The 24,612-nt window shown below is 37.8% G+C and overlaps 1 protein-coding gene across 7 annotated transcripts in view; it reads right to left on the bottom strand.

The window, feature by feature from the left end:
• Positions 1-24,612, bottom strand: part of PPARGC1A (PPARG coactivator 1 alpha) — a 409,900-nt gene that overhangs the window by 18,386 nt on the left and 366,902 nt on the right. For all 7 annotated transcript variants that reach the window (XM_025290240.3, XM_044946038.2, XM_044946037.2 and 4 more), the window contains 8 exons: positions 23,121-23,315; positions 21,183-21,305; positions 20,117-20,321; positions 16,138-16,183; positions 15,955-16,028; positions 3,268-4,186; positions 2,593-2,697; positions 2,321-2,441 (listed from right to left, as the gene is read on the bottom strand). In XM_025290240.3, the coding sequence (XP_025146025.1) occupies positions 2,321-2,441; positions 2,593-2,697; positions 3,268-4,186; positions 15,955-16,028; positions 16,138-16,183; positions 20,117-20,321; positions 21,183-21,305; positions 23,121-23,315 (1,788 nt within the window). The remainder of the gene's footprint in view (positions 1-2,320; positions 2,442-2,592; positions 2,698-3,267; positions 4,187-15,954; positions 16,029-16,137; positions 16,184-20,116; positions 20,322-21,182; positions 21,306-23,120; positions 23,316-24,612) is intronic.

Genomic DNA, 24,612 nt, shown 5'->3' with positions numbered 1-24,612 from the left:
TTTAAAAACAAAAATAAAAATCTCAAAGCCAAAATTCTCACAAACATCTAGTTAATTATAATGACTTAATATACGTCAAGTTGACATTTGCATTATAATTGCCTTCTTTCAAAGGGAATTGATATTGTCTTAGTCAAAGAATTAACCAAGGAATTTGTTAACATCTGTGACACCAAGGAAAGGCAGGGTGGTATCTGCTTCCAAACTGAGGCTAGTGGCCTCAAGAGTGGTTTTGGCTCTGGCATCTATGGAATATAGAGTATATTACAGACGAATCACAGTATTGATCTATTTGCTAAGAGCCAAACTAGCAAAAGGAGCCCTCCTTCCCTTTCTTCACCCAAGTAAGTATCTGGCACTATATTATCTTTGGAAAGAATAATAAAAGCACATACCATTTATCTATATTTATCTACTCAGCTTTGGTTATAGCTGTGTTACATTTTGTGCAAATGAGCAAACATATGATACAATAATTTCTCTCTTTAGTGTCACTCTTCTGGGAAGACACATGAAGAGTTTCATCAAATATGAATTTGAAAACACTGAAATAGCAACTTACTTACATGCTTACTCAACATGACTCTCTTTGGTATATATGAACTGCTTTGTAAACTATATGGCACTCTGTAAATGTGAGTTGTTATAGTTACTCAACAGGCTATTAATTAAAAACAGCAAAATTAGAAAAGCTGAATTTTCCATTTTCATTCATCTTGTTAAATGTTAACTAATGATACTCTGGTAGGTCTTAATATTACAGCTAATTTGAAAGTTGAGAAAAATGAGGGAAAGTGCTATAATTTTCACAAGGCCTTTAATTCGGTCTTAGGTAGATTCAAATTTAAATGGCAGCAAAGCCCTAGACCTTTAGCCTACATATTCAATTACTTCTCCCTTCTTTCCCCTTGAGTGCCTGGGTTAACAAACCTCTCAGTTAACCTTTTTCCTCCAGCTGATAACTGTTGGCCAATGCTTGATTTGGACTTTATTAGTCAGCTTTTTAATGTAGGTTTCTCAAGATTTTTTTGATGGTTGTTGGTTGTATTTAAGGTACCATATCCCTATAATCTTTATAGTTAAAAATCATTTCCATAAGCCCTGGATGGAGAAGGCAATGGCACCCCACTCTAGTACTCTTGCCTGGAAAATCCCATGGGCAGAGAAGCCTGGTAGGCTGCAGTCCATAGGGTCGCGAAGAGTCAGACATGACTGAGCGACTTCACTTTCACTTTTCACTTTCCTGCATTGGAGAAGGAAATGGCAACCCACTCCAGTGTTCTTGCCTGGAGAATCCCAGGGACGGGGGAGCCTCGTGGGCTTCCGTCTGTGGGGTCGCACAGAGTCGGACATGACTGAAGCGACTTAGCAGCAGTAGCAGCAAGCCCTGGTTAGCTTGTACGCAAGATGTATCAAAAGTTGATCTTCACTGAAATGATACTTAGCAGCTAACAGACAGCAGCTGCAATGAACAAAACAGTGCCATTTCTGATGGTTGAGCCATGGCTTCCTGGAGCACCAGGTTGTGAAAGTCCTCAAGGCTCTACTGGGGCTCAGTGGGAAAGAGTTCCTTAATCAACTAGGAATGTCTGCCTGGGACAAGTACTGGATGCTGACAATTGGAGGACCCAGTTTTTGCCTTCTAAGATCTGACAAACAGAAGGAACTAGACTCCTATTATCTAGATCCTCATCCCAAAGGGTCAGTAATGTCCATGTGTCAAGTAAACACAATATCCTACAGTAAGTGGTGCTGAAATCCATGATAGGTTATTGAAAAGTAGCTCATAAGAAATGTGGATGTCTGAGGTGTTGACCCAGCACAAGGAAGAAGTAGGGACTTAGCAAATCTTTTTCTACCATTGCCTTTAAATCTTACTCAAATACAGTCTCTCCTTGGACAACACAACCCTCACATCTGCCAAAAAGATGAAACCATCCAGTGACATCTCCTCATTTTCCACTCAGAGCAAAAAGCAGTAGAGAACAGTATGAAGAACTCATCTTCTAGGTCAATGGGACCAGTATACAGCTCTCCTTCTATTTTTAGAAACAAAAGTCAAAAGCAATAATGAGCTTCCAGATGAGTGAAAAACAGGTAGTATGGAGGAGAAATACATGGACTTATTTTGTTTTCCAATAATCAGTGTTAAGAGGGATTGAGGTGTCACTGATGCTAAAGCCAAAAGTCTGAGTACTGCATATTCTAACAGCATCCTTACCATATTTTCTAATCTATGCCCATCACATCCCCCCAAAATGAGAGAGAGAGAAAAAAAGAAACCCTTCTGTAAAATGAAAGTAAGCTCCAGGCTGCTTACAATTGCCTTCTGCCTCTGCCTCTCCCTCTGCTTGGCCCTTTCAGATTCCCGCTTCTCATACTCTCTGCGGTATTCTTCCCTCTTGAGCCTTTCGTGCTGGTATTCCTCGTAGCTGTCATACCTGAGAAACATAACTTCATCATTAAGTCAACCACCTCCATTTGCACGAGCAAAATGAATCATAAACTAGGGAGGGGGCAGGGTTTTGGACTACATTTTGTCATCTACGCAAGGGATAAGAGGCACGGAGGGAAGCGAACGTGCATCATTACCTGGGCCGCCGGCTATGGGGCGATCTTGAACGTGACCTCGCGCACAGGGGCGAATTTCGGTGTGTGCGGTGTCTGCAGTGGCCTGACTCATAGTAGTAGCAAGATCTGAGAGAGAAGGAAAAACAAAAAGGGCATTTGCAACTGCCAGAAAAACCCAGTTTATCAGCATGACTGAGTAGCCCCTGGAATTCTGTCTTAACATAAACCGGCTTTCAATTCCCAACTACTAGTGAGATTTCCCAGTGACAGTGTGCGAACCTCTAGTCAGCTTAAAGGTCTGGGAGTGGTGACATGTTCTCTTGCAACATCTCTTACGGATGTGACTGCTGAACGCCAGCCTGGTACCCTGTCAGCTTTATCTTGCATGGATCTCAACTATTCTGCACAGAGCAGCTCTCCAGGTAATGGAAAAAGTTAGATGAGCAAGTTTTCTACAGATTGCTCTCTCTGGTCTGACTGGTTCATGTGCTATGCTCAATGAGGACAGATTTAAGAGAAGATGGGGAAGAATGTATGGGTAACAACAATCTCCTTAGTTCCGGGAGCACCAGGAACATGCTGTTGAGGGGCTGGGCTGCCGGTGGGTTTTAAATGCTGGTTTTTTTTTGTTTGTTTGTTTGTTTTTTTAATTCCTGGGGATATCTTAGGCTTTGGGTGGGTTTTGACAAGGTTTACCTTGAAGAAGATCTACTGCCTGGGGACCTTGATCTTGACCTGGAATATGGTGATCGAGAACATGACCTGTGTCGAGAAAAGGACCTTGAACGAGAGCGCATCCTTTGGGGTCTTTGAGAAAATAAAGATTTGGGTGGTGACACAGAATCTCTACATGGAGAGTTAAAAGAAGAACAAGAAGGCGACACATGGAACAATGAATAGGACTGCGTGCCATCCCAAGGGGAGTTCAGTTTATCACTTTCATCTTCGCTGTCATCAAACAGGCCATCCATGGCTAGTCCTGAATTTATAAACATAGGTAGTTTGGAGAATTGTTCATTACTGAAATCACTGTCCCTCAGTTCACTGGTCTTGTCTGCTTTGTCGTCAAAAACAGCTTGACTGGGATGACCGAAGTGCTTGTTCAGCTCGGCTCGGATTTCCTGGTCTTGGAGCTGTTTTCTGGTGCTGCCGGGAGAGACCTGCCTGCTCACCTCCGCAGTCTCTCTCAGGTAGCACGGGTCGGAATCTGTGGAAGAGTGTATTTGCCCTGACCCGTTGGAGGAGGGGGCATCTTTATTTTCTAGTTGTCTGGAGTCGTGGAGCTCCTGTGATGTACTAACAAGTATTTCCATTTTGGAATTAATCGACTGACAATAGTCATGGTCACCAAACAGCCGGAGACTGGGCCGTTTGGCCTTCCTTTCCTCGTGTCCACTGGTGAGCACAGAGGTCTTGCTGAGCTGTGCGTACAACTCAGACTGCTCAGGCCCCTTCTTGGTGGAATTACTGCCTTGGGTACAAGAAGACTCACTGTACCGGGCCTTCTTGGATGGTGGAGGTACCACAGTCTTGCAAGAGGGCTTCAGCTTTGGAGAAGCCCTGAAAGGGTTATCTTGGTTGGCTTTATGAGGAGGAGTTGTGGGTGGAGTTAGGCCTAAGATAATAAAAGAAAAAAAAAAAAAAAACGAGGAGAGAGGGAAAGAAAAAAGATAGAATGTTGTTAAATGCCAGGATACGTTTTCCTCACTTCCCTGAGATTTCAGTCAATGGTTAAAACTCACAGAAAAACAAAGGAAACTAAATTCCTGATAAGACCTGAAAAAGTGACTCTGTCCCTGGAAGCCTCTGTCACCAAGGAAAGACAGATATGCATTCCAAGACTGCAGTGAAAGCCCTGATATTTTGTATTTCAAACACAATGCTAACAGCTCTTGCTTCCCAGGAAACATGAACGCATCACCACCAGGCAGAACCAAAGTTCAGGTTCACAAGAGTAGTCTGTCGTCTGTGTTATGGAAAATGAATGTGGTGGTACTCAAGGGACTCATTGAATGGCTTTGGCCATGTTTGTCTGCAAAGAACACTGGGGAGGATGCAAGGGCGGCAGGAATTTTTGTACAATGAAAGATATCTACCTGTGGTGCCACAGATTTAGGTAACTTAAAAAAAAAAAATGATGGGATGGTAGCAAATGCAGGGCAGGGTGGGGATGCCATAGGCAACTTCAAAGTAAGTTCAGTAAAATATGGTCTGCGAAGGCAGGGCACCAGACAACTCTACAACCTGACAGCAATGATTCTTTGTCTCCACAGTTCATTAACTTAGTAAACCATGGCTAATGTAGGTATAATACATTCTTGTAAGCATAACTAATACATTCTGTCTAAAATATGGTTCTGCAACAGAAACCTAAGTGAACAGTAACACTAAATATTGCAGTGCCGGCGGACCATTTTATTTGGAGCAGCACGTCGGGGTAGATTATGAGGTTGAGGGACTGAAACGAATCCAAGCTTTGGCAACTAGCTAATTAAAAACAAGAGAGAGAGGAAAAATAATGGAAGAAGGGGGGACATCTGTAAATTGTTGCCTTTCCTGCTTTTCTACAGAAGGACAGAAAATTCCATCAGAAGTCATGGTGGGAGACTGTGAAGGCTGGTTGGCTCTGTCAGTTTCACCCCGAGTAAGTCCTGCTCAGCCCTTTCTGCCCAGGAAGAAGAATTGTGGAATGGCTGCAGAGTTGAAGGAACTTTGAAGAAGGGCAGGCTGCAGTTCAAATGACTTTATGCTTACAAGGGAACATTTTAGTTTACAATACACTTTTTATTTAAGAGGTTGGGTGAATGCTATTCAGCAGAAAAGAACCTCAAGTCTGCTAAGAAGCCTGGGGTGAGACTTAAGGCAACTGCACATTTCAAGGAAAATTCTACCTTGCTGGAAAAAAATATATATATGTGTATGTATATATATATATATATACACACACACACAAGTAGGTCACAGCCAGCCACATGAAGTTTTGGTATGAATAAGAAGACACTGCCTCTCTCCCCTACTTTACAAGAAAGAAAGGAAATTAATATTTTCCTTAAAATGAAATATTTTTACACCAATATTTGGTAATATTTATCACACATAGCTAATTCTCCCCAAATGAGGGAAAGACATGAACAAAAATACAAAGAGGTGTGATTTTGGAAATCTATCCCAGTTCAGACAGACAGGGAAATGCAAACACAAAGAGAAGCAAACACTGCTCTTCCTTTGTGACACATCTGAGTCTCAGAAATCTTCCCTTTATTAGCAGCCTACTGTATGCCTGCTCCCCCTACTCTTTGCTTAGAGCTAATAGAGAGGTCACATTACTGAATGAAGCTCACCCTTCTTGTGTTCTCTCTTCATAGACAAGTGTGTCTTTTACTCAATCTAAAGAAATTCCTATATGGCCAATTTTCTCTCTTCCTTCCCCTCCTCCTACTTCCCTTCCTTTTATCTTCTCCTTCTCTTGCTTTTCTTTCTTTCTTTCCCCATCTATCTGCCTCCCCTCTCTCTTCTTGTTCCCTCTACCCTTTGCACTGCCACGTACATATACACCAGTTTCTGTTAACACTACATACTCTCCTGCCTTCAATTACCACTACAACAAATTTAAAGATACCAGTTCTCAGCAAAGAAATGACAAGATTTCAAATATTTCTCACAGGAAGCTAAGATGCTCAAAGAAATAATGATGAATAATCTCTCTTTACTGAGTAAATAACAGTCAAATATTCCAAATGACATAGCCCTTGAATTAGAGGAAATGACATTCAACATCCTCAAATACAACTCCATAAATCTTTTCATGATACTCTGAATTGGGGTAATTTTTACTTTTCTAATAATTTACTGCCAGGATCACTCACTTATCAGATATTGCTATATTTTCACGCTTATCTCTTTCTGAATGTGAATTATATCTTGTCTCTTCAAATAGATTAGCAGCTCTCAGAGGAAATGTTGCTTGGGCTTATTTTTGCAAACTGTTTCACCCGTTTTTATTTTTCTAGATCCTCCTTTACTCGTAGGTGTTCCATTTCAGTGGCCCAAGGATCACTTGGGAAGCTGGTCAAATATTTTTAATGACACAGTTCACAGACCTCTTATGGAGAGCCCCTGTCCTGTCGTGTCTGTGTGGCACGTTGCCTTGATCTCAGGTAGATGTATTTTGACTGACATTGTAGACTTATAAAAAGAAACCCCAAACTTCAGAAACACCAAATTAGGCCACTATTAAAGAGAGACTAGTCCTAAAAATAGCTCAGCTATCTAGGGATTTTAAATATAGAAATTCTTTTTCGTCTTGAACATTTGAAACCCTTGTCCTAGTACCTAAGCTCATTATAGCTTAAATAACTGATTCTCAAGTTGCTCTTGGGAGTGCCGACACCCTGAGTAGTTTCTTAGAGTTAAAAACAAAGCCTTTCACATCCTTCACATTTTAGATGGGCCGTGGCGATTAAATAGACATTCACTGAGGACCTACTGTGTGCCAAATAACCTACCAAATGCTGGCATTTCAGGGATTCAGCCCTCAGGACTTCATAAAGAGATCACTCATTAAAATCTGCAGTAAGTACATGCTCTTGTGTATCTGCTTAAAATTTACAGAAACACCATAAGATAACCAGATAGACCTTATGAGTGAAAATATCAGGGCTGATAAGCTTCAATTGGCACTGCTCATTAAAACAAATATAATACTCACTTAGTTGATGGAAGTTACTTTTGGATTAGGAGTAGGTGGACAGGAAAAAAATAATTCAGATCATTCCCTAAACTTTTTACTTTTAACTGAAAACTTTTTTCATTCAAGGAGAACATCCCAAAGCAAGACTGAGACATCTTGAGGGTCACAAGAGTTTGTGGGATCAGAGTCTTATTGAAAATCTATTTCCAGATAGAGTTCCTGAGATCCAGAGCAAAACAAAACAAAGTGAAACAGAAGTGTCAGAAGTATTTTTTGTTTCTTCTAATGTGATGTCCAAAGTTTAGGAGCCATGGACAGGACAGGGAACCCTTTGCTGCTCCTGAACTAATTTGATTTCTCTAACCCCATCTCCTCCATCCAGAAGGTTCTCCCTTGTGGTAGGAGGGCAGTCAATATTCAATTCCTCAATGCCACTACTCCTGTCATCTTCCCACTAATCGCCAGACTCTCAATTTCATTCCACAAGCCTAAATCAACAGTGCTAATGCCTCCCATAACCTCCGGATTATTTCCTGTGTGTTGATTTTCTGGGGAATGTGTACATTTTGGTGTTGACAGTACAAGGTATATTCCATGCTCTCTCTTGAACTTAGCAGGTTTTGATAGATTTATGTGAGGACAGATGGCCATTACAGGCTGAAGGCTGACAAGAGGCAGTTCAGAACATTGTTAACACACTTGCACAAACTCTCAGCAGTGCAGCACTGTGCAGAATGTAATTCAGACTATAGCTTTTTTATTGCTGCCTATTTTCTTTTGTCAAAAGAGCCTGCTGTGCAGAGCAACAAATGGCTGCTATTACCCAGAATGTAATGGGTGTCAGACAAATCACGTAACACAAACAATCAAGAGTATGTAGGTCATATTTCAACAGAGCACAACCTTAGCAATATTTATGATTACTGCATTGAAATGTGCTCTATAATAAACAAGTACCTCTACATCACTCACACTTATGCACTTCTGCACAGCAAATCTGGGGGGAGTGGTACACACTCTCCAGTTATCTTTTTAAACAAACCTTTAAAAAAAAATCAGAGACAAGTTTGGTTTGGTTTTGTGTTTCATTATGTGATATAAAACGATTTCCTTTGAGGAGTTCTCTTTTGGGTTGGTTTATTTAATTGAATGACTCTAATAAATGGCGAGTCCTCTACTCTGTATTCCGTGCTCCACTATCCAGCCAAAGACTTCAGCAAGATTTTTTTAAATAGTTTACATAGTCTTATGGTTTGCATTTGACACAACCTCTTGCTAAATCTGAGACTTACTTTGGAGTTTGACAGTGGGATTTTTCTTATGTTACATGCCAATTCAAAGATTTCTCAAGGAAAGAAAATAAGAAGATGATTTTCTAATTTTCTTAAAAACTTACCAAAGAAGGAGGACTGGGCAAAGAGGTGTGTGACTTGAGTTCATGCACATACTTTTGGCTTCAAGAACTTGGAGTGGGTGTCAAGGGTGCATAGGAAGGACTGAAACTCAATCAGTATGAACTGTTTACTGCTACTGTTACTGCTAATATTCTGTTTATAAAAGCTCCAGTGCTCATTCTTCATCCCTAACTTCCCCAAGACTCACTGGATCTTTACAAAAGCCAGCAATCAAAGTGTTAATCCTTGGCACAGAAGGGCCTCTCTCACACCCTGCTCTGGTACCCAGGCTGGCATGTCCACTCTGACTGATGGAGCTCCCACCATTCCTGCTTTTTAAGGATTTCCTATGTCACTCCTGATTACTGGGGAACAAACTGGCCTTACAGAAAAACTTCAGAACATTCCCATGACATGTGTCTAATGCCCCAGCTCTTTCTCATGGAAAATGTAGAGCTGTTATCCATTGGCCCTCAGGCACTTTCCCACAGAGCTGGGGCAGGAGAAGTTGTCAGGGTGTCTCTGACCAAACCCCTGAAGTAGATGTGGGAGATAAAACTGCTTTGCTATCCTTGGCTTGAAAGAAATTAGATAGTACCATTTCCAGAAAAGAAAACTGAGGCACTTTTCAGACGTTGAGGCAAGAAGAATGAGATTAAAACAAGAGAATGAAGGATATGCTTGAAATATGGAAGAAATTCCTGTCAGGACAAGTTGCCAAACACTGGAATGGGCTGTAAAGAGAATTTGTTGGGTCTCCCTTTCTTGGCTTCTTCAGCCACAGAAATGGATTATACAACCTGTCAAAATCACTTTCTCGTTCTGTGTCATTGTGGCTTTCCTTTAAAACTACCAACTACTACCACAAAAAAAGGGGAAAAAAAAAAACTAACTACTTCTCATATTTTGCTTTGTTCTATTTCCCCACAGATAAGTCACATACAGAAGATGTATATAGCAAGAGGGTATAGCAAATGTATGCTGTTTGTCAATATTCCATCCAGCAAAATCACCTTTTAAAAGGATAGGAAATCAGAAGTCCACTATCATGAGAACCATGGGGAAAACATACACGTCAATGGAGGAAAACATTACTAAGGTCTTCTGTGTTAGGGTGGTGAGACTGCTGATGATTTTGTTCTTCCCATTTTTCTAAATAGCTTGAAAATAGTTATATTAATTCTTATTACTTTTATAGTAACAACAATAACATTTATGTATATAGATACTTATAAATACATATACATGTATATACATATATACCTATACCCAGGTGTGCTCAGTCATGTCCTGCTCTTTGCAACCGCACGGACCATAGCCCACCAGGCTCCTAAGTCCAGGCAAGAAAACTGGAATGGGCTACCATTTCCTCCTCCAGGAGATCTTCCTAACCCAGGGATAGAACTTGCACCTCCTGCATTGGCAGATAGATTCTTTACCACTGAGCCACAAGGGAAACTCCCTATAGATACACACACACACACACACACACACGTATATGTATGTATTATATATACACATATATATAAATAAAAATTGGGGAGGGAGGTGTCACTCACTTTGTTACCTAAATCAAATTCCTTCATGTCCTGTGGTTAAAACCATCATAGTGTTGAGCTGACATTGCTTTGCCATTCCCATTTCAGAAACAAAAATTCTAACACTCTGAACATCTCCATATGCAATAGATTTAAATGCCTTCTGCCAAAAGAGCATTCTCTTTTTTTCTCATCTTGCTTTACTAACAGTTATTTTGAAATCAAATTAGTTTTTACACCTGTAAAAGAGACGCTTTTTTTTTTATCAGCCACAATGAGCTAGTTTAGGACAATCACAAAGTCAGACCAGCTGGTGATACCTAATAAAGCAAACTTCTAACTCATCCCTCCTGTTCCCCTAAGACTCTGCAGATGGGGCCAAGGGATTATTCTGGAGGTCTTAGAATTTTGTTGACTCTTTACATTTTCAGTTAAACATTTGGAAAATTTCACTGAAATTTGCAATAGTAAAGAAAAAGAAGACACAAGAAAGGCCTGGGTAACAGCTTGAGCCATGTGCTCTGTTGTAACTAAAGGCATTAAATGTATACAGCAAGGATCAACAAATCAACAGCCTGAATGCCGTCCCCATCCTGTCTACCCCTCTGCTGCACCAATGGCTGCTGCTGCTAAGTCACTTCAGTCGTGTCCAACTCTGTGCGACCCCATAGACGGCAGCCCACCAGGCTCCCCTGTCCCTGGGATTCTCCAGGCAAGAACACTGGAGTGGGTTGCCAGTTCCTTCTCCAGTGCATGAAAGTGAAAAGTGAAAGTGAAGTTGCTCAGTTGTGTTCGACTCTTAGCGACCCGATGGACTGCAGCCCACCAGGCTCCCTCGTCCTTGGGATTCTCCAGGCAAGAACACTGGAGTGGGTTGCCAGTTCCTTCTCCAGTGCATGAAAGTGAAAAGTGAAAGTGAAGTCGCTCAGTCGTGTCTGACTCTTAGTGACCCCATGGACTGCAGCCCACCAGGCTCCTCCGCCCATGGGATTTTCCAGGCAACAGACATCATTAATTGATCATGACATTCCCACTGAGTACAGACGTGGCCTTAGAATCCTTCTCAAAGCAATGCTTCTGGCAGCCAATACCAATCAATGACACTTGGCAAGTGAAATAAAACGTATTTAACATAACAGATGTCCACCACTATCTTTAAAATTCAGGCTTCAGGAAAGAGCCATAATCTCTAGTCAGACAGACCTGCTTTGAACCCAGGGCCTACCACAGAGCTAGAATCAACATTTTTTCCTTAACAATTAAGTGGATAGAGAATCAAAAAATAATATTGATATATGTGAAGTGCCTATTAGTGAGTGCCTGGCCTCTAGGACTTGTAGTTGCAAATGAATGCCCAAGGGGAGATTTTTCTACCTTGATTTGGTAAATCTCACACCCATACCAAAAGCAGTATATGTTCAATTTCATGGGAAATTAGGGAGATTTTACTATAAAAAGAATACTTATATAAAAGAATACATAACTTCATATATGAAACAGGAGATAATATTAAGACCAATAAAAGGAAATAGGTAAAGGTAGCCAAAGTTGAAGAGATGAAAGTTACAGTGACCTCCATAGATTAATTAAATGTAGAGTTAGTAATTGAATAGCTAATTGAACACATATGCTGGCACTGGACTAAGCTTTTTTCATGTTTTATCTCACTTAATCCTCAGAGTGACTCAATGAGATGTAGGCACTGTGATCAGCTTCATTTGATACAAACCATCCTGAATCTTACAGAATTTAATTAAATTGACCAAAGGCCATACAGATAGATTGGGGTAGATCCAGAATTTGAACTTTAGTTTGTCCAATATCAGAGCCAAGGTTTTCACCACTTCACTAAACTATGCTGATTTTTTAAATATCATTATAGACTGCTTTCATTTGAAGTTCTTCAGTTTATAAAGTATATTAGTTCAGGCTGTACTACATGAAATCACCATTTTTTTCACACATCAAAAATGTTGAATATTGACAATCTTATGTTTCAATTTATAACGTGATATCTTTTGCTCCAGAAATATCTTCTCCCCTTTCCACCCATGCACGTAAAAATCAAATGCAAGTATTTTTCTCCCTTCAATTCAGTTCAGTCGTTCAATCGTGTCTGACTTTGCGACCCCATGGACTGCAGCACGCCAGGCTTCCCTGTCCATCACCAACTCCTGGAGCTTGCTTAGTCTCCTTTCCACAGGTCAGCTCTGTCTTTCACTGCCTAATGGTATTGCCTTAATGCTTTCTTCAATCCTGAACTCTCTCTACAATTCTTTTAAATCTTTTGCACAATCATGGTAATTAACTTGAAGCCATGTTAAGGGTTCCCTCTGATAACTTGTTTTCTCCCTTGGATAATTCTCTTGAGGCACAGTCAGTGTTTGCCCATCCTTCAAACGCTATAAATTTTATTGAAGATGTTCAGTGGAGATAGAGGTATTGTCTACCATTTCAAACCCACAATACCTCTATAAAAAAACAAAACAAAACTCTCCTCCCCAGTCCCTTCCTCCCTATACCATCCTCCAGGCAGGTTTCAAACTTCTTCCAGCCATCTTCTGCAGCCTCCAAGTTCTTTTTCATCCCTTGATTTTCCTGTAGCTGGAAATACCTTGCTGTATGTAATGCAATTTGACTTTGCATCAGTTTATGTGATTTGTATCTGCACTCATTACCACCTTGCTCAACAAATGAAAAACCAGTCTCTGGACCCACCTTCCTTAGAAAGTAGTAAAATATTATAAACACTAAATAACATCTTCCCTTCATGTTACTTGGGCAATATGTATTATTTTCCAAACTGACTATAAGCCCACATCTTGAAAACAAGAATTTTTATTTAGCACCTTCTATGAGCCAAGTACAATATTCTATGCTTTACATGGATTAGTCTCTATGTCTTATGCTTGTTATATATTCCCCAAAACCTACTGTGTTGCAAGCATAGAGCTGGTATTATATATGTTATATATATTGGTAAATTGATTTCCATGGTACTCAATAACCTTTCAAAGCACTAAGAAAGAGGGATTTAAACTAGTAAGATGAATTCTGATTCTCCAACAGAAATAAATTCACTGTACTGTATATATTTTTAAGGGTGACAAGTTTTTTTAAAGTTTCTCTTATAAAATCTCAATAGTATGATCTACTAACCTTTCCAATGTATAATTAAATTATTTAATGTTAGGTCAGTAAGAGAAATAGTAAAATCTCTGACAAGAAGAAAGTTAAGTGCTTTTTTGTAACACTATAATCTCATGAATAGAAGGAATGCAATTTAAATTATATGATATACATGTAAATTAACAAAACACTGTAAAAACAAAGATACCAATCCTAGCTAGGATGTAATAAGGCAAATATATCCCCACTTATATAATAAGATCATGAGTGTAAACACATCTTTTGACAATATGGATCAAAACCCCCAAGATATTTATATCCTTAGTTCAACGAGTACTAGAAATTTGAGAAAAACAAGATTAAAAAATTTATAAACAAAGATTTCCACCCTAGTGCTATTTCAAAATAGTAGCACTTTAAAACAACCTAAATGTATAACAGTAAAAGTATAGTTAAATAAATATTATACATTTTGAGGTAAACACTCAAACCAATGTTATATAGCATACTAAAAAATGCCTGATAATAAATGGTCTGTGATAATATAAACCTTCTGTATTTAAAATGTTAACCAAAGAAACAGAATACAAAATTATGTGTATACAAAATTGTCACAGATGTAAAACTATTCATAGAAAACAATTTATAACTATAAACAATTTTTCTACTAGTTTGTATTTTTGACTTTTTTTTACAGTAAGCTTATATTATTTATAAAAAGAGAAAAAAATTTTAAATGGTTTTCTTTAATGGAAAGCTTGGTATTGTTATATGTAGTGAAAGCTTTCTCAGTCCTTTCTAAACCAAAGTAACTTACACATACAGAATCCAGAATACTCCTAATTAATGGAATTCCTTTCACCTGGATTGTTACTAGAGCCAAAGTAGTATATTTTCACAAATTTGGTAATGTCTATTATACTGGTGACTGAAATTATGTAAGATAATAAAATATTATGTAGGTGAATGAAATAGGATTAAGACAAGTTTATATAGAAAGATCCAATAAAGGTATGTTACTAAAAGAAGGGCTGTCAAATGAAAATACTGGGAAAACATGGGGAATTATGATTATGATTTATATTAAAAATCATAAAATCTAGAATGATTTTGCACTCAGGCTACCACACAAATAGCCTTAATTATTATTCCTTCAAAAAGCAAGAAAAGACAAGTAAATACCATCCATGATACATTATTAGGGACGTTTGTGCCACAGAGATGAATGGATCCCCAATTAGTACATTTTAGTTCAGTGCAAAGATCTGTCTTACACCAAAAATTTCATCTTTGAATACATAATTTGAATGTTTTAAGCAGAAGCAAAACAAACTGTGTATACTTCAATCAACTTTTTTAAAATAAGCCCACCAAATACTCACTCGTTGGTTAGATAAGGCATCTAATGTACATAATATATACACACAAAAGTTACTTATAATCATATGTGTAATTTTAATTTAAGAAATGATGTGATATATATATTTCATATGTGAATACATGTGTGTATATGTGTATATGTAACAATATATTTATACCTGTATACACATACATAAAATATATATAAATGCCATGAAATTATTTGCTCTACTGCTTGACCAAATCATGCAATCATGCAATAGACCTTTCATAAGGAGGTAATTTAGCAAACTCAGAGTGTGAAATTAAACTTAGCAACAATGACCACGGTGCATGTAGGCACCACAGTTCTGGTTGAAAGCATCTTGTTTAACTTACTGTTCCTTTACCCTTATCAGCAATGGCCAGAGCCTAGGAACTTCTTGTTTAGACATCCTAAGATTCACTTTCTAGTGAGGTTCAAGTACCTAAACCTAAGTTCTTACTGCAAAGGTACCATTTGCACCCCACTCAGATGTCTGCCTAGGAACTCTTTGGATTTGTAAGTCTCTTAGGGGTTAGTTCAAGTTTTTAAAGCTTCTTCCTCTTCAGGATGTGGAGTAAGACTGGCCAAATAAATTCAGAAGTCCAAATGGTGAAGGAAATTGCTCTTGTTTAAAATATATAAGAACATTTTGTTTTGGTGAATGGGCATATTTTCATTTTTCTCCTTTACTGAAAAGACATAAAAACAGTATCATATATAAGAGAGCATTATACTATTAAGTATAATAAACAGTAAGAACATATTTCAAGTAAACCTGAGTTCAAACCTTTGCTCTTTGCTTTCTAGCTCTGTGATCTTGGGCAAGTTACTTAACATCTCTGAACCTTATTTCCACATCTTAAAAAACAAAAACACCACCATCTTCATGAGGTTCTTGTGAAATTAGCTAAAATGACTTATATGCTTGGCATATTTATTGAGTGGAAGACCAATAAATGTTCATTTCTCCTCCTACTCAAGTTTTAGTGTCTTAATTGGGAGTAGGTTTATTTGTGGATCCAAATCAGTAATACACATCAGAGAGTCTGGCCCAAGTCTGACAAACAATAAATGTCTCCTCTTAAAAAAAATAAACAACTGAAAATATTTATAGATAACTTCTTGTTCAATGTTGTTTATACTCTTAGTTAATTTCATTAATTGCATAGAGACTATAATCTTGTTTAATATACATTTCACATACACACTCATCCATTCAAAAAGGTCCAAATGAAATGTAAGGCTTACCTGCAGTTCCAGAGAGTTCCACACTTAAGGTTCGTTCAATAGTCTTGTTCTCAAATGGGGAACCCTTGGGGTCACTGGAAGATATGGCACATTTATAAAAACAAACTGAAATGGAGTTGCTGTAGCCAAATGTATTAGAACCCCCTTCCCTTTCTGAAAATGGTTGCATTTCTTAATACTTACTTTGGTGACTCTGGGGTCAGAGGAAGAGATAAAGTTGTTGGTTTGGCTAAAGGAAAAAAAAGGAAACTAATTATGAAATATTGAGTGTTTTTCTGATTTGGTTTATTTCTACAACAGTCAAGTTGGAAACTGGAAACAGAAAAACTAAAGTAAGGAAATCCCTGAATATTGGATCAAAGTCAGACAACAGTCCATTATGTTAAAACAAATTCCAAACAACATTTGCATCAGTAAACTATCATTTGAAAACATACGAAAACAGAATTTTCCCCAAAATGTAGCATCACTGTTAAGGATACAAAATTTGCATAAGACCATCAGAGAAAAATAATGTTTTCTGTTTTAATTTGGAATATAGTACACGGTTTGTTTAGACACAAAAACAGCAGAGTAACTACAAGACGACAGAACGTTATGAATATTCAGTTGATTTTTCTCCTAAAATGTATAATTTTATATCTATCTTTGAGAATAGGTTATTTCTATGAGGCCAAACTCCCTCAATAACCATTCTATTTGCTGAAAATTAATTGAGAGAACATGACAAATTATAAACACTGACCCAAATAGTTTAAAAGGGTTCAGATCCCCAAATCTGATAGACAACTGAAGTAAAAATAATGTTTATCAGTTGAGAGACCTATAGATTTGCAAAGAGAGCTCATCTACTTCTTTTGATGTTTCCTGAGTCTTACCTCCTACAGGAGGCATTTCCCAATTATGAAGGGTGGAGTAAGAATCTTCTCACTCCAAAATTTCAATTGCTTCTCCTTGGCAGTCTTGTATTTTGAACAGAAGGAGGAGAAAACTGGTGAGAAACGTACTTGGGGTATACATCCACATATTATGTGTGTGTATATATGTGTATACATCCACATATTATGTGTGTGTATATATGTATATACACACACATATATATATATGCTTACCTATAAAGATATATTTATATGTATGTAGGTTTTGTCATTTTTTCTCATTAAAATAACTACTTTCAAAAGGTCAAGAGGTAGTCATTTATGTAATGAAAATCATGGACTTGAAACCAAAAAGGTCTTTAGAATAAACTTTCTTATTTTATGGATGAAAAACTTGAGACGTAAGATGCTTAATGATATTTCCAAGGCCATAAAACTAGTTACTGGCAGAGTTGGGCCCAGAATATGTTTTCCTTCCCCTATTATCAAAAAGAATTGTATTCAATAGATATTAAAACAAATTAATCAACCTCAGTAATTAAGGTCCCTTGAAATGTGAAAATATTATTTATGTCCAAATTAGGTTGAAATTAGGTACTTTACTTGGACAAATAGGATTTACATATTTAATTTGTAGATTTAAAATTCATTTTCAAGCAACTGAGTGTTTATCATCTATCCAGTGTGCATCCAGAAATATGAAGCTAACGCAAATTAGGTGCACTGATTGATTGGCTTTTTCAGATATACCAATAAACAAACTGATTTGACATTAATTTTTTAGTATATCTGATATAAAGAGCCATTCAAAAAGAACACATTTATGAAGGAACTTTACCAACTTCTCTGGTGCTCAATTAATAATTAAGATGACCTATACAGGTTCTACACAAATATCACCAGGTATGAACTATGTGCTGTCACACAATGATGTGCATTGTAAATAAGTTGCTGAAATTTCAGTTTTCAGGGTTTAGGGTAATGTTCAAAGGAAGATTCCCAAAATTCTGATAGGTGGGTACAAGTAAAGCCTATGGCAATGGAAAGAGATGGACAGGAAGTGGTCATATTTCATGAGACAAAATGCAACCAGCAAATGAGGGCCACAGCAAGGGTATAGCTTCAAGAATCCAACCCCAAAATAAGCCCACACTTACAAAAACTGCCAGGTGCTGATTTGGTTTATTGGAAGTTTAACCACACTGTTCCAATGACTGGAAGACCAGGGACTCTGAGATCCTTGAGGACAGGAATGAATCTTTTTCATGGAGATCATGATATTTTTGATGAATGAATGATTGCATTAAAAGAACAAATGGGCCCCCACAATTGCCAAAGTCCAGACCATTATACTAAGGAAGTAAGCTTGATGCACAACAGTACAGAGAGCCCACATGAAGCTAGCATGAAAAAATGACAATACATTCAGTAAGGAAAGCTCAGAAAGTTCTCTTAGCTATTGTCTCTAATCATTCATATATGTCTATATTAAAATTCTGAATCATAAATATCCCCTGAAATTCAGCATTTATATCCTATTGGTTTTTAACAATCAGCCATAGCTACATGTTTGTTTTCTTTTAGACCTTAAGTAACTACAGGAATTTTTTTTTTTTTTTTTGGTTAATAAGCTTTGTTCTGTTCTGAGCTAGCTACACTTTTGCTACCTCACCACAGAAATATACCTTATTAAAAAAACCTACATACAGCAGGTCTCATCCAAAGAATATGTCCTTCAAAGGCCAATTTAATTTCTCACTGCCATGGTTTGTAATAGACTACAGTAATATTTAGTAGTGCATGGATTGACAAAGTTTTAAAACCCTCAAAATCCAAAAGGACCAACTGGACAAAAGAAAAAAAAAGGGAACAACAGAAAACCCCACACACACTTCAGAGCATGTGCTGCTGGACTAGGTTCACTCACTAAAGGGTTCTAGCAAGTTTGTGGCTTCAAATTCAGCTCTAGAAAATGAATGCATGACCAGGACCAGGCAGAGACTAGTCCAGTGAGTCCTTCAATTCAGGGCCTAGAATCCCACAGCACAGTTGGTCCTGAGCCAAGAAAACTGTTCCAGTGCATGCGTTTGAGAAGCCAATCAGGGAGAAGCAAACTAAGAGACTATGGCTCATTTTGATAAGTATATTTCCTTGGACTGATAGAAAGGGATGGACAGTGATTTCAAGATATCCACCAGGGAAAACCTAATTAAGAGCCAATTAAAAATACTAAAGGAATATGAAAATCCCAGGCTTATGGTGAAGTAGGAATGAGAGAGGGAAATTCAAAACACTGGGAAAGAAAAGATGTATTAAAAGCAGCAGCAACAGCATACCTGTATGAAATAATCATGGTTCAAAACAGGGATCAGGGGCTACCACTCTGCAGCTGGAAGGGGAATTGGGGAAACAGAAGGAAGAAAAAGAGGTGGATGTTTATAATTGCTATTTTAGAATGTGTCTACTTCCACTACAAAGTCAGAGGAACAGATAATGTGGAAGTTAAATATATTAAAGGAACAGCAACTTTCTATGAGCTCTCTTTGGGCCTCTACAACTAGAATACTTTGAGGGAACCAAAAATAAAGAAAATTTTATATTTGCCAGCAGAACTTTTCCCCAAATCACCCTGATCTGCTCAGGAGCATCAGCTTTTCAGTAACGTATGGGGACAATAGAAGTCAACCCAAATGTTTAGTATATAAGCAATATATTTTTAAATAGAAAGAAAAAATTTTAAATATCCAGGAATTTCCAAATTGATACTTACAAAATAAAATGAGTACGCCATGTAGTCTAAAAATAGAATGTACATCATAACTGGGAGTGACTGCCTAAGTACTATTTGCTATTTCTTAAAGTATAAACAGCAATCAACAGTGCCTCATTTTTTCCCCTGTTATTGGAAGGGAAAAAAATAAAAGCTTTTTCATGAATTGGTTAGCCCAGCTTGCTCAGAACTTCAGTTATCACAGCAATTCAGAGATTCCTACAAACCTCACCTGATGTTGAAATTCCCTCTGCACCCCATCTCCCAAAACCTGGCTAATATTTCAGGAGCCTTTTGGTGATTCTGAATTGGGCTGCATTTCATATGAATAGGATATGTTCAACCTGTGTCCAAGGAAGGATTTATTTTTCCTCCTATCATAAAGTGTTGAACTCTCTGTCAAGAGAGACACTGATGGAACAGAAGCCTGAAGTTTGGGTGTCCTCAGCCTGGAGCAGGTTTGCTCTGCCCTCACCACCCTTACCAGCAGTGGGTGTTCAGGGGTCCAGCCTACCTTGTAGATGTTGTGTCTGCGATTGTGTGTGGGCCTTCTTTTTGGAGGTGCATTTGTCTCTGCTGCTGTTCCGGTTCTCTGTGGGTTTGGTGTGAGGAGGGTCATCATTTGTGGTCAGATACTTGAGAAGCTCTGAGCACGGACGTCTTTGTGGCTTTTGCTGTTGACAAATGCTCTTCGCTTTATTGCTCCATGAATTCTCGGTCTTAAAAACAAGGCATAAAGAAAGGGAAAATTAGTGAACTGAACCTTATCAAAATGGATATAGGTTTTCTGAAGAGATGAGATTTTCAATGAAGTGTTCAGTCTAAGTGTACTAGATCTATGAGCTGTGAATAATTGTTTGCAGAACAAGGAAAGAAAATTACATTTAAAATTCCTAAATGACATTTATACAGCTTTTTATTTCATTTCTCCTACATTTCAATGTTCCTACTCAGCAACATGTAACTAACAAGACCCTACAGCGCCTTTACTGTGAATAAAAAAAAAAAAAAAAAGCTGGCTTAAACCTTAATTTGCCACTGATTGCCAGAGCCCAGTATTCACAATTCTCTTAAGTACCCCTTAATGCTCCGTTTTCACTCACAGTGAATGGCAAGACAAACATTGTTTAATACAGCCCGCTAACTGAATTATGTCATTGCCAGCATTCCATCCAATTAATGGCAGAGATAGATCTTTTGTGGTGATTCCTGAGCAATCTTTCTCAGGTTAGACAGCTGGCAAAATGGCACTGCAGCATCTTAAAGACACTCATAGATGATACCAACCTATCAGCAAACTTTATTGTAGCCCACGCTGCTGCATGTATTAATAAAATAGGCATGAAGTAACAGATGGTAGAACTTGCATTTCAATTGTCCAAAGACAAAGCATCAGTGAACTCTTCCTAGTTTCAAATAGCTAGACTACTGCTTTTGGAGACCCATTTTATAATGTTTCACCATTATGAAGTCTCTGCAGGATTCCAGCTGAATTAATACATAGAATCCTATTGTTTATAGCTTTAAGCAAAACCTCCTTGTGACTTCCCCTCCTGTATTAAAAAACTTTACAATTGTACCTTAACAACTGCAGGGTTTGTTCTGATCCTGTGATTATGGTTTGCATGGTTCTGGGTACTGAGGCCACTGCATTCATTATAACTTAGCTGAGTGTTGGCTGGTGCCAGTAAGAGCTTCTTAAGCTAGAAACATATCCAGAAGGAGGGAAAGCGAGAAAAGTTAGGCATCTTTTAAGCATGAGAATAAGCTACTAAAACTTTAATCTTAAAGTTAGTTATAATTACAAAAATGGATTCACTAATCACAGAACATCTTAGCACAATAGCAGTAAAGGAAACTAATTTTTTAAAAATTAGAAAAACGGGTATTACACTACCAATTGTGAAAGTGTTACTGTTTGCCACATTTAAAACTTAGCTGTGTCTACCTTAATTTTTCTTTAGATAAAACAAGGCAAAAGAATCTTCCTAAAAAGATTCCAAATACCTATGAGGTGAGAAAAGCTGCTTTGATAAATCAAGGCTAGGGGAGTGTGTGTACATTTTCCCCTCAATAACCCAAATGAATCAAATACCAATAAATGAAAGATTCTGTGATGCTTTGAATCATGGTTTTCAAATAAGCATAAAACACTACTGATTCAAATAATATTTGGGCTAAAACAGCAAGTTTCGCTAAAAAGGATTTTTAAGAAGGTAGAGTCCTGGCCTGTAGATCAGGAGATGTGGGTTTTGGCTTAGGCAAAACATTTCCTCTCTCTTGACCTCTGTCTCTTCATTTGATTCACTGGCCTTCCAGGACCTCCCTGCTGGGACATGCAGTATGACTCTGAGTCAACAACCTCTCCCAGTTGAAACCATGGTGTGGATGGAAATGATTGGGTATTATTATAAAGAAATCAGAGCACTACAGAGCAAAGCCAGTGCCACTGATACAAGGAAAAATTGGGAGATACATATGTTATCATTTTTTGTAAGACAGTCTCTTCCAGACCAGAAATCTCAAAATGCAAAGGAATATAAATAGAGTCTCATAGATTCATATGGAATGCTTTTAACATTTAAAAACTTAGAGATGGGAGAGAAACAGCAACTCTAAGGCAGGCCAAAGAACATTATTAAAGTTTGCAGAATGACGTTTCATAATTTACATTATGTGCTCTTACATCAGATTTATGGCAAGTGACAAATGGCTACCATAGCTGAGAAGGTAAACTGTGTCTTAGAACTAATAAAATTCTGGTTGAGCACTGCCTTGAAAAGAAAATTCACTCTTCATTGCTAACAAATCCACTCTTCATTGCCTACCATAAATTTAGGAAACTTAGGTTGCAAATGTGCTATTATTTTCCAATCTTCATAAGAATTATGGATGCAAAGCCTTAAAATATTGCATGCTCTTTGATCTACCCTCTATTTCTAAAATAATATGCATGAGAATAAAACTACAAATATATCAATTATCATGCAATTTATGATCATGAAAAAAATAGGAAAAAGACTAAATAACCAACCATAAGGGATTGCTTAATGAATTGGTTCATCTCTGAACAATAAAATACTATGCAGCCATTCAAAACTATGCATCTATTTAAAATTCCCAAACATGCTCATGATACATCTTAAAACAAGAGGAGATTTTGATCCTTTTTGGTATTAGAGGCTATTTGAAATTACAGGTGAACTTTCTGTCTATTCTTTTAGTCATCTACATTTTCTAAGTGTCTAACCATAAACATAAATAATACTAAGACATCAAAACCTACAAATAAACAGCAAAAGATGGTTTCAAAAAGCTGCAGTAAGACCACATGAAGTCTGTATTATCAACAGTTTTCAACAGGGAATCACAGAATTTGCAACTCTGAGTGTGCTTGGGGATTATTTTGGCATCAGTCTAAATGAAAAATCCAAACCTTATTGTTACTACATCATACCCATGCAGCGGGTAGCCAGAGGCAACTCCAATTCCTGTTAAACAGTAGGAAGGGTTCTTACTAGAGACGGCTCTTCTGCCTCCTGAGGCGGAGGGGTGCCGTCAGGCATGGAGGAAGGACTAGCCTCATTCTCGGTGGTCACATCTCCATCTGTCAGTGCATCAAATGAGGGCAATCCGTCTTCATCCACAGGGAGACTGTCCAGTGTCTCTGTGAGGACCGCTAGCAAGTTTGCCTCATTCTCTTCATCTATCTTCTGCAAAGACAGTAAAACAGAGGAAGACATGAGTGAGTTGACACTGGGAGATGAGTAATCTATTAATCAGCATAGACTGAATATGTTTAATCAAATGAGTACATAATACATGAAATTTGGAATATTTATGCCATAACACAAAAATCACGTCCTCCTCAAATTCCAAACTCCCTTTTGGCCTGAATCATACAATCACATAATACCTCTACTGGATCAATCTCTGATTGTTGAGCTTTCTAATTTAGCTATTTATTATGTCAGTATTAATAATGCTAAATGGGATTCTGTCTTGTTCACAGTCATTTTTCTCATATTGATGTCTTGTTTTCTTAACTAAAAGAGAAGCTTTAGAGAACCTCAGGGCTTGAGAGCGTTTTACCCATTATCTACCACAGCTTCAGACAGTGCTTCGATAGAGTTTCCGTCTCCTGTATAGCATAAGCATCAAAATATTTAGATAATTCTCTGTTCAAACACTGCCAGAAACTCAAAGTATACAAAGAGAAACTATATACTTTCATGGTTTCATTTATAATTTCATCACTGAACACTCCACAGTCATTTATTTCTCTCCTTGACATCTTCCCCAACTTTAGTCATAAATCTATAATTGCCTACTGGACGTTTCTACCTGATAAGAGGTTCCTTGTCTCAAAATTCAAACTAAGGATTTTTCTTGGGAAAAAAAAAAAAAAACTTGCTGTTTCTCTTGACTTTCTGAGTTTGTATAACAATTCTACAGATCCTTAACTCTGGAACTACCCTGAATCCTCTTTACCTGGCCAGTCACTAAGTAGGGTCTTATTTGTAGCATATCTCAAACACATTCATTTCTTAAGACCAAGGGTACTTTCTAGGGCAATGTTCCTTCCAACACGGGCTCTTGCAAATATAAATTTAACTCATTTTCCCACCTGCTACACTCATTCCCACCAACACATCCTTGGAAAGCTGATTTTCAGTTATTTATTGCACAAACATTTTTGAACACCTACTATATGTCAGGGTCATGCTAGGTGTTGGAGACACAAAGAGAAATAAGACAAAACTCTGTCCCTTTGAGAACCCATCAATGGAAGGAAAGAACCTGTAAACAACATGTTATAAAAGATAATATTTGTTTATTTCAGCACTCTGTAAAAAGAAAAAAGAAAAAACAACAACAACAAAAAAAACCACCTCAAGATCCTCCAAACTGGAGCTTATACACCTTGTCGATAGGGCAATGAACTATATTCTTGTGTACCTGGGCAACCAATGCCAATGCTGGGCATACAATATAGTAAGTCATTGACTA

The sequence above is a fragment of the Bubalus bubalis genome, chromosome 7 (genome assembly GCF_019923935.1).
Source record: "Bubalus bubalis isolate 160015118507 breed Murrah chromosome 7, NDDB_SH_1, whole genome shotgun sequence".
In the NCBI taxonomy this organism is placed as follows: domain Eukaryota; kingdom Metazoa; phylum Chordata; class Mammalia; order Artiodactyla; family Bovidae; genus Bubalus; species Bubalus bubalis.
This window is presented reverse-complemented; position numbering and strand designations above follow the sequence as displayed.